The following is a 10,492-nucleotide window of genomic DNA, read 5'->3' as shown; positions in this document are numbered from 1 at the left end:
ATGACCTCTAGCGTACTCAAGTTTGTAATCATCAAAGCTGCACAAGGTACTTGCTTAAGGACTAACTGGTGTGAGATACTACTGTTACACAGATCGAAATATTTGAATAGGGACACAAAAGAGCGGAAAAAGTCTCTTTGAAGTTAAACGAAAACTACTTAAATATTCCATCTGTTTCTAGGACGAAAATAATCTCAAGATTAAAAGGACGGATACAATAAACTTGAGGCCATTAAAAATAGGAATTTAGGTGAGAATTCACAGCTTTAATATAGAAAATAAACCTATCCTAATTACAATAGAGCAGCTCAGGAAATAAAACCGGAAAAGCAATTAGATGTTTCTGCTTATCTATGCAAGGTTGGTGTGGAAACTATCGTATGAAAAGAAATTAAAGTTACAAGTGTAAACTCAGCTGCTAACTACCATGGAAACCAATTTTTTCAGAAAGACCATTAACACTTATATTTACCAAAAATTCCACTAATAATGATGAACAAAAGTATCGACATGCAGGTGCATAATGAAAACGAGTTACAAGCAAAATCTATTCCAAAAGCTACTGTGGTTTTTATACACTTTTTGATTTATTAAAATGAAAGGACTGGAAATGGTTTAATGTGAAAGTTTACGAATAAATATGTTCCGAATAACAACCACACTGAAAAATCAGTAAATTTTCCCGTAACATCTGTCTACTGATTCGCTTCTCAATGCCTGTTGCCGGTTCGTGGGACGCTGCCGCCCAGTGCGACAGTTGCGATCTGACCAAGGTACGAACTTTGTTAGTGCAAAACAACCAACACGAGAAGATACAGCACGAACTGGCAAAGAGAAACTGTGACTGGATAGATTTCAAAATGAATGTCCCAGAGGCAAGTCATATGGGTGGGGCCTGGGAGCGTCAAATTCGTACTGTTCGAAATGTGTTGGCATCACTTCTCACACAGCACACTACCCAGCTTGATGACCAAACCCTCAGAACCTTCATGGTAGAGGCTGAGGCCATCGTGAATTGTCGCCCCCTGACTGTTGAAACGATAAACTTTCCACAGCTGCCTGAGTCTCTCACACCCAATCACTTACTTACCATGAAGTCCAAGGTAATATTGTCCCCACCTGGTGAATTCCAGCGTGCCAATCTGTACTCAAAGAAAAGATGGCGCAGAGCGCAATACCTTGCTAACGAGTTCTGGACGAGATGGAGGAAGGCGACTTACAGTCTCTCCAGCCAAGACAGAAGTGGGTAGCCACTCGAAGAAACCAGCAGGTTGATGACGTCGTCGTCATTATGGATGATAACTCACCAAGAAAATGTTGGAAGGTCGCGCGTGGAGGAAACATTCCCTGACAATGATGGTCTTGTCAGAAAAGTCCGCATCAAAATTGCTGACCGGAACTTAGACAAAAATGGACGACCTGTTGGACCAGTGACTAGTCTATGTAGACCAGTTCAGAAATTATTTTATTGCTGTTGCTCCGCTAGAAGAATCCCCAACTGAAGAGTCATGAGAAATGTACGAGCTTACAGCCCATATCTAGAGACATTGATCTAAATAGTTAAACTTTAGTAGTTGATACCAGTTCTAGTTTGTTTGATCAGTGTGGTAAATTTCTATCTTAATTAAGGGGAGCCATGTAACGAAGGCTATTTTTAGTTATGATTTGCGTGACGTCCAGTACCCTTTTGTTTTGTTTTGTGTAACATACCCTCGAACGGTTGGCATTAGGTTTCATTCGGCCACGAGACACTTGTTAGTCGCAAGCATAGCCAGATCGAAGGATTGTCGAATTACTAGAATAATAGAACGGGGAAAGAGGTATGTCATCTTATTTACTTTTGTATTTATAAACCGAAACGTGTATAGTCGCAGGTAGTTTTGTTGCGCTTAAGATATTTGTGTGGTTTTGTTGATACTTCAAATAGGTAGCAACATAATAGGTTTTCTTATTGCAGGTAGAATGCTTGTTTCCAATGTAACCCATTGCATATATACTTCATATTTTAATTTAGTATTTGCATGTCCTGCCAACTAAACATAAAAGAGAATGTTACTCTCTTAATATTGGTAAATATCATTATGAATGAATTAAACTCTGTTGAATTTTTCTGACCATAGTAAATTGGACAAAACATATTCACATGGAATTTTGAATGACACACACGTATAATGTGGTTGTGAAAAAAGTATGTTTATCACAAACCATCTGTACATGTAGCAATGTATAAAACCTTCATACTTAAAAACCTAAGGATTTCTATGTCCAGCCTTCTCAAGTATTTCAGTCTCTGGTTTTTGCGGGGTTGTCTCTAAGGATTATGATAACCTTAACCGTATTTTTAGGAACATACAGTATATTCTTTAAATTATAAAATAATAGATTATGACAACTGCCCTTAATTTGAAATTAAAGTTCCCTGTAAATCAGAGCTAAGGTAGAGAAAGAAGGATTTCAGAGAGGATGTCAGCATCCATCGCACAAATTTGAAATATTGTGACAAGTTGCCCAAAATTCGATCTCACTCCTACTTTCATATTTTGTAGCCCAGTATGTCCTAATAATTGTGGTGTAGTTTTTTTGTGAAAATATATTTCAGTTTCGGAGAAATGATTTTTTTCGTTCGACCGCTAAAATATGCAAATTTTCATCTTGAATATTACCCGAGCTGTGTGACCTCATGTAACGAATAAACTTGACCTCCGGTATTTCTGTCAACATAATCCTTTGTTTGATCATCTAAACTTAATCCCCTGTCATTACTGGAGCTGGCAAGGAAATATTTAATTTTTCGGTAAATATTTTTGTCCGACATACCTTTCCTATGTCGAAAAGTAACATCAAAACAAAGACAGTTATAACAATGACCGATATGACAGAGTCTACTGAGCTTCGAGCTTTTAAAAGACCAAAGGTGTAGTGTCTTATATTGCATTACGAGTATGCGCACTGGTTATTATTACGAGCAGGATTAGAGAAGTAGAAGTTTCCATTAAAAGAGTTCAGAATTATAATCGAGGATTCCATAACTGGCGACGAGGATATCCCAAACGAGCTCACCTACAACTACAACTCAATTTACAGTCATTTCGAAACAACTACATCGGATAAACAATGGAAAAAACAACATTCTTCTCACCACCACGTGCGCTGGCCGCCATCTTGAAACTGTTTTGAGGTGAAAATCCAGACTTCTCGACTCAGTTGAACAATAATATACACTCGCCACAGAAGATTCCCCGGAAAATTGCATCACAAGATTACACCGAACGATTACACAACTGCTGAAGCGAAATGGCGAATATTTTACCTCCATTTCCTCCATTCTCCGTACATGAAGACGACGCTTCAGTCGGTCCGCGTTGGAAAAAATGGTTGAAGCGTTTTGAAATGTATCTCGCTGCTCATGAGGTGAAAGATCCGACACGCAAGAGAGCGCTGCTACTATACTCCGCTGGTGAGGAAGTCGCTGACATTTTCGAAACACTTCCAGACCAGGGCGAAGAGAAAGAATACGACAAAGCCGTAACCGCTTTGAATGCTTACTTCCAGCCCAAAGTAAACAAGACGTACGAAATTTACATGTTCAGAAATGCTACCCAGAATCCTGGTGAACTGCTAGATTCCTACTGCACACGGCTCAGACGCCTGGCTCAAACCTGTGAGTTTGCCAGTGAAGACGAAGAAATCAAATCACACATAGTCGTCTCTTGTTCATCTTCACGACTGCGGCGAAGAGCTCTACGAGAAGACATGAATCTCAAAGACTTACTTGCCTATGGCCGGGGTCTAGAAATGTCTGACAAGCAAGCGAAAGGTATTGAGGAGCACGAAAAGTTAGCCAAAGTATCGCCAGTCCAGACAGAAAAGCGAACGTCCGAAAACAAGAAATGCTACAGATGTGGCGAACACTACCCTCATAAAGGGCGACCTTGTCCAGCCCTGAAAGAAACGTGCAAGCACTGTCACAAAAAGGGTCATTTCGCTACAGTGTGCAGAAGTAGATTAACTGCCAAGAAAGTCAACACTGTGGGTGAAGGAGATAGTGATGAGTCCACTGATGAAGAATACACCTACCGTATCACTCTCCACTCCGTGCGTGACAAGGCACAACCATTAACTGAAGTTATCATTGGAGAAAAGACAGTTAAATGTCTTATCGACTCAGGAGCGGGAGTGAATGTTATTGACACGTATACTTTCAATCAGATGGAGAATATTCACATTTCACCTACTTTAAAGAAGATCTATGGCTACAGATCTTCCGAGCCTTTGCCAGTCGTTGGGACGTTCGAAGCCAACATCAAGTCGGGAGTGACCAACAAATTCAAGGTCGCACAATTCTGTGTCGTTGACGGACAGGATGGAAACCTGATAGGCTATGAGACGGCAACTGATCTCGGACTGCTGCGCATAGTAAACAGTGTATCAACACCCCAGGTAGATGACGTCGTGGGGGAATACAAAGATTGCTTTGAGGGGCTGGGGAAGATGAAAGATAAAGCTGCGAAATTACATGTCAATAGTAGTGCAAGACCACTTGCTCAGAAGTTCCGTAGATTACCATTTCACGTTCGCGAACAAGTCGAGGCTGAGCTCAAGAATCTAGAGGAACTTGACATAATAGAACGAGCTGAAGGACCGACTCCCTGGGTGTCCCCGATAGTGGTAGTTCCAAAGAAGACAGGAATACGCATATGCGTCGATATGAGAGCGGCCAATCAGGCTATAGAACGGGAACGACACCCAGTACCTACTGTAGAAGACCTGATCGTTGATCTGAATGGATCTACTGTGTTCAGCAAGATAGACTTAAACCAAGGCTATCACCAACTTGAGCTGGAAGAAAATTCTCGAGGCATTACTACTTTTGCCACGCACATTGGTTTATTTCGATACAAGCGACTCACCTTTGGAGTCAACTCAGCAGCTGAAATATTTCAGAAGTCTATAGAAGAGGTATTACAGGGAGTTGAAGATGCAAGAAACATATCTGACGACATAATAGTGTTTGGCAAGAACCAAGTTGATCATGACGAGGCTCTACGAGCTGTTCTTCAGAGAATGAGAGAGAACAATCTAACTGTGAACCCTGACAAGTGTCTGTTCAACCAATCATCCATTGACTTCTTTGGCCATCACTTCTCTGCAGACGGCATCAGTGCAGACGACAAGAAAATTTCATCCCTCATCAATGCCAGTGCTCCCAAGAATGCAACTGAGGCACGCAGTTTTCTTGGTTTGGCCCAGTACCTTGCACGCTTTATCAAGGACTTTGCATCCATTTCCGCTCCAATCCGTCAACTCACACACAAAAATGCCAAATGGGTGTGGGGCCCAGAAGAACAACATGCATTTGTTTGTCTTAAGGCTCGCATGGCAACTCCAGAAGTCATGAAGTACTTCAACCCCTCGTTGGAAACAGAGCTGATCGTTGATGCCAGCCCTGTTGGACTGGGAGCAATTCTCACACAATTAACAGCAGATGGAGGAATGAACATTATAGCTTATGCAAGTCGCTCACTCACTGATTGCGAAAGCCGTTACAGTCAAACCGAAAGAGAGGCCCTTGCAGTGATCTGGGGAGTTGAACACTTTCACCTATACCTGTATGGATCATCTTTTCGCGTCATCACAGATCACAAGCCATTAGAAACAATTTTCAACAACCCCACCTGCAAGGCAACTGCGAGACTTGAAAGACTACAGCTGCGCCTACAGCCATATGAAACTGCAGTTGTTTACAAGCCAGGAGCAGACAACCCAGCCGATTACATGAGTCGTCATCCTGATCCCAAGCAGTCACAGACCCCCCGTCATTTATCGAGAGTTGATGCCTATGTCAACTTTGTGATCACTAATGCTATGCCATCTGCCGTTACCCTTCAAGAGATCAAAGATGCGACAGCAACAGATGAAACATTGCAGAACCTGGCAAGGGTGATAACAACTCAAAAGTGGCACGAAGTCGGAAAGGATGTCGGTCAATACCAACAGATCAAACAGGAGCTGTCAGTATCAAATGGTGTAATTCTGAGAGGAACCCGCATAATAGTTCCTGGAAGACTACGACAGCGAGTGATTATGTTAGCCCACAGTGGACATCAAGGCATCGTCAAGACGAAGCGTTTTCTGCGAGATTCAGTCTGGTTTCCAGGGATAGATAAAATGGTTGAAGAAATGGTAAGAGAGTGTCTACCATGTCAAGCTGCAAACCATGATGCAAAGCCGGTTCCTGAGCCTCTACAAATGTCCCCACTACCACAAGGTCCGTGGCAAGAGCTATCCATGGATTTCTGTGGTCCTTTTCCAAATGGAGACTACTTGTTAGTCGTGACTGATGACTTCAGCAGATTTCCAGAAGTTGAGATCCTGAGGTCAACATCAGCAAAAGCAGTAATTCCACACCTTGACAGTATCTTTGCTAGACAAGGAATTCCCAACATAGTAAGTACTGACAATGGTCCACCTTTTAACAGCGAAGATTTCCAAAAGTTTGCCACTCACTTTGGTTTCACTCATCGCAGAATAACTCCTATGTGGCCCAGAGCAAATGGGGAGGCGGAGAGACTGATGAGAACACTAGAGAAGGCAATTAGGACAGCCGTCATAGAAGGCAAGAGCTGGAGGCAAGAGCTGTTCACCTTTCTTCGGCAGTACAGGGCAACCCCCCACAGCACCACAGGAAAGTCTCCATCTGAATTGTTGAATGGACGAAAACTCAAGTCCACACTACCTCAGATACAACACGATCTGGCACCTCAAGAGGTTAGACAAACCGATGCCAAGAGAAAGACAGAGATGAAAGAATATGCGGATAGGTACAGCCATGCCAAAAACACAGACCTAAGCGTTGGTGACAAAGTATTGCTAAAACAACCCAAGCAGAACAAGATGTCCACACCATTTAAACCTGAGCCACTTGAGATAAAAGACAAGAAAGGAAGCATGATTACGGCCCAAAACGCAGAACGCACTGTAACCAGAAATGCGTCATTCTTCAAAAAGCTGCCTTCCAGCGTACCAGTACAACTCACTCCAAGTGACGAGGAAGAAAAATTTACACCCAGCATTGAGACAGCTGAAGCAGCTGATGTAGCTGAAGGATATCATGAAGCAGATGAAGCAGTTGAGGATGAACCAGAAGCACCACCTGCACTTCGCAGATCGGAAAGAACAAGAAGGGTGCCTGAACATTTCAAGGACTATGTGACTTGAACATTTGCCTGGAACATTTCAAGAACTATGTAACTTGAACATTATTTGGACAGATAGTCTAAGGAAACGATATGTTGAGTTTTGTTTTTGTTCATAGTGACATTTACCCTTCTCATTCTTAGAGGAAGGGAGAGATGTAGTGTCTTATATTGCATTACGAGTATGCGCACTGGTTATTATTACGAGCAGGATTAGAGAAGTAGAAGTTTCCATTAAAAGAGTTCAGAATTATAATCGAGGATTCCATAAAAGGATGGTTAAAAAGTTACTGTAAAAATTTCCTTGTCTATTGGTGTTGTTCTATCTTGAGACGAACTCAAAGTCCGACAAAATTTACTTGCTAGCGACTATAAAAACATGCATGTTGTGTCTACTTATCGCCACCGTTTACTGGCATAAATCACTACAATTTGTTTAAAATCTAACATAACACTCTTACCTTGTTTATTTATGATTTTATTAGCTGTTTCGATTATTATATAGCGCCTGGGTATTACTTTTTGACAGGATCCCAGGTTTTGCGTTGTATTTTCCCGTTCCCCATTTACATCCTAAACTAGTCACGCAATAATTTATCCTGACACAAATAAATATTTACCATATTTACCCTGTATAAAGATTTTTGTTTATGTTGAATTGAAAATATTAGAATATATGCCTTTTGTGGTCACTAATCGTTGCTTCAGTGGCAGCGAAGCAGTTAAAAGCGGGTTGTTGCTTCAGAGCTATTGAAATTTATAGTATTAAGACAGGAGAGCAAAGCGTGATGCTCTGGGAATAAAAACTTTAGGGGCCTTTTATTAGTTTTGTTCAAGAACGAGTTCATAGCGGTTGTCACATGATACCAGAGTAAAGTTTATTCGAAACAAGTCATTTCTAAATGAGTTTATTGGGGTTTTCATGCCAGAACGAAACACTCATTTTTGTACCTGTATAATATAAAAGCGGTACAACTCTTATATCTGTATGAATCCTCTTTAGGAGCGAGGGAAGCATAGAAAAAGACAAGAAAGGACATAAATAATTGTTTTTACAGGGTAAATTATCTTGCATGTAAAACGCGGTATGAAATCCATTTCGTTCCGGAGCGAAACTCATTTTGGAATAATGTAAAAGGCATCTTAGGGACGGAACATTAGATTTTCGGGGTGGGGGACGACTGAAGTAAATCAAAATTTTTTTTTCACTGGTGGGCAAATCTTTGTTTTTAGGCGCTGACCGTGGGGGAGAAGGCGATCGGAAATGGGTAAGGATGCTTGTCGTACCTTTTAGGGGTCAAAAAAACTAGAGACCCAGCTGGTACGTTTTAGGGTGTTTTTCGCTCAATATCACACTTGAAATAAGCATTACTAAGACGATTTTGAACTGACTTGAGCCTCTAGAGCACATCGATCAAGGAATTTTTATTTTTGGGATTTTTCAATTTTTTTTTCTTTTGAATTGGTACGTTTTATGGGTAGACATCAATTGTTGCCACTTCCACACAGATAAGACTCAGGTACCTTTTCTAATTTTATTGGGGCTGTTTTCGAAATTCCCGGCGCGCACCCCGCCCTCTTATGTAAATGTGTCCCCCGACATCAGTGTAGAAAACTCCGCCTCTGTCTGGATTTTTGGTAGCCTATTGACCAATTCCCAATCGAGACTTAAGTCTGACGGGACGCGTAATTTTGCTCATGGTGGTATGTAGCTTTATGCAAGTAACCGGCGCCAGGCTGTATGAATTTTTCAGACTATACTATATTGCATGACATTGTGTCAAAAAGATATAACACACAGAGTAATTGACAAATTTAACAATCTTCAATATTTTTTCTTTTCTTCTTATAGCTCAAAATGAACGTCCTAAAGTTAGTTAATTAATAAATTATTGGCTTATTCCTAAAAAAAAAGAGAGGTGACAGAACACAGACTGACAATTGGTTTGAGCCATGAATATTTTCAACTTGACTGTTGATGTCACTGTATTTTATGCTGGTAATAATCTTTAACTGTAACTAAAGCATAGATAATGCTAATCATCCTTACTTATACAAAGAATATTTACACAGGTAAACGCAAATTTTGAGTCATTTAAGCAATTTACCTTTCTAATGGCTTGTCTAAAAAACAGGTGACATAGTGACTTCTAAACACTGTTTGCCACGTTTTCTGATTGTATTGTATTGATGACCGGACTAGAGGGGAGGGAGGGGTTAAGTTCTTCATGCTTTGGTGAATATCTAAAAAATCTACGAACTTCTGGGAATATGAAAATATCTACATGTACCACAACTATTGTTGGGGGAAATTAGATTTCATCACTGCGAGTACTTTTAGCTTTTAAGCATTTCCTCTCGTGATTTAATAGTTATTCTTATTATGAAATTTAAACTGGAAACTAGCCTTGTAAATGAACTCCATTAAAAATAGGGCTCACAAGGTTTCAAAACTTTTGTCTTACATTATTTATACTAGTTTGAACAGTGCAATCAAGTGGAACGGTTTCACAATAATGAGACAGTTGCAACTCTTGTCACCCCACGAAAGTCTATACTTTAAAGTATTAACATGAAAGGCTACTCAACCTATCCTTAAGGAAACCGAGTTGAGAGGCAGAGAGAGTGTAAGAGATACACATCTAAACATGTGTAAAGTCAAAGCCAGGATCCCGTCCTACTAAGCAATTGCGATACACATGAAAATGCTTGTTCTCAAATGTCTTCTGATAGAGTTTGTGCTTTACAATCCAGACATAATCATGCTCTTTGTGGCAGACATAGAACAGCTCGTCCAAGTCATCCTTGGTGTACTCATCAGGGCCTTCCTTCAAATCTCCTGCACACTTGCGTACTTTCCTTTTGATTTCGATTAACTCGAAGGGCGTGGTTGTTGTGGGACTAACAGAAGGCTTTGGAGGTCTGCTCTTCCTTATGGTCAAGCGCAAATCTGATGTGGCAACAGCTGAGTATTCTTGTGTAGTAACTGTGTTGGCCAGAGCATCATCGAGTGTGTTATTACACGATGCCATTGTTTTCATCACATCAGGCGACTTCCTGCATTGATGGGATTCTTCTTTCCTGCTGCTTTGTTAACGGAAAATGTTGTCAACGCCGCGAGATTGTGTTGGTTACGTCTTGTGTTCTTGAACCAAGAAACAAACTGCTTTAAGTTGCTGCTGTAATGAGCCACAGCCACGGCATGTGCACATATTTTCCGCGAAACAAATCCTAGGCATTCTTTGTCGCATGAGTAACCAGCTCCATCTCGAGATCCTGTCACCCTTTTGACCACG

The 10,492-nt window shown here is 40.9% G+C and overlaps 1 protein-coding gene across 1 annotated transcript; it reads left to right on the top strand.

Moving 5' to 3' along the window:
- Positions 1 to 713: 713 nt before the first annotated feature.
- Positions 714 to 1,250, top strand: LOC136281893 (uncharacterized). The gene has a single exon (XM_066168930.1). The coding sequence runs from the start codon at positions 714 to 716 to the stop codon at positions 1,248 to 1,250; it is 537 nt and encodes a 178-aa protein (XP_066025027.1).
- Positions 1,251 to 10,492: the final 9,242 nt, after the last annotated feature.

The sequence above is a fragment of the Pocillopora verrucosa genome, chromosome 6 (genome assembly GCF_036669915.1).
Source record: "Pocillopora verrucosa isolate sample1 chromosome 6, ASM3666991v2, whole genome shotgun sequence".
NCBI classification, from domain to species: Eukaryota; Metazoa; Cnidaria; class Anthozoa; order Scleractinia; family Pocilloporidae; genus Pocillopora; species Pocillopora verrucosa.
Note: the sequence above shows the minus strand (reverse complement) of the source record. Positions and strands in the feature narration are given on the sequence as shown.

Excerpts from the sequence above, each read along its gene's own strand:
- LOC136281893 (XM_066168930.1), top strand. The coding sequence starts at position 714 with ATGCCTGTTGCCGGTTCGTGGGACGCTGCCGCCCAGTGCGACAGTTGC.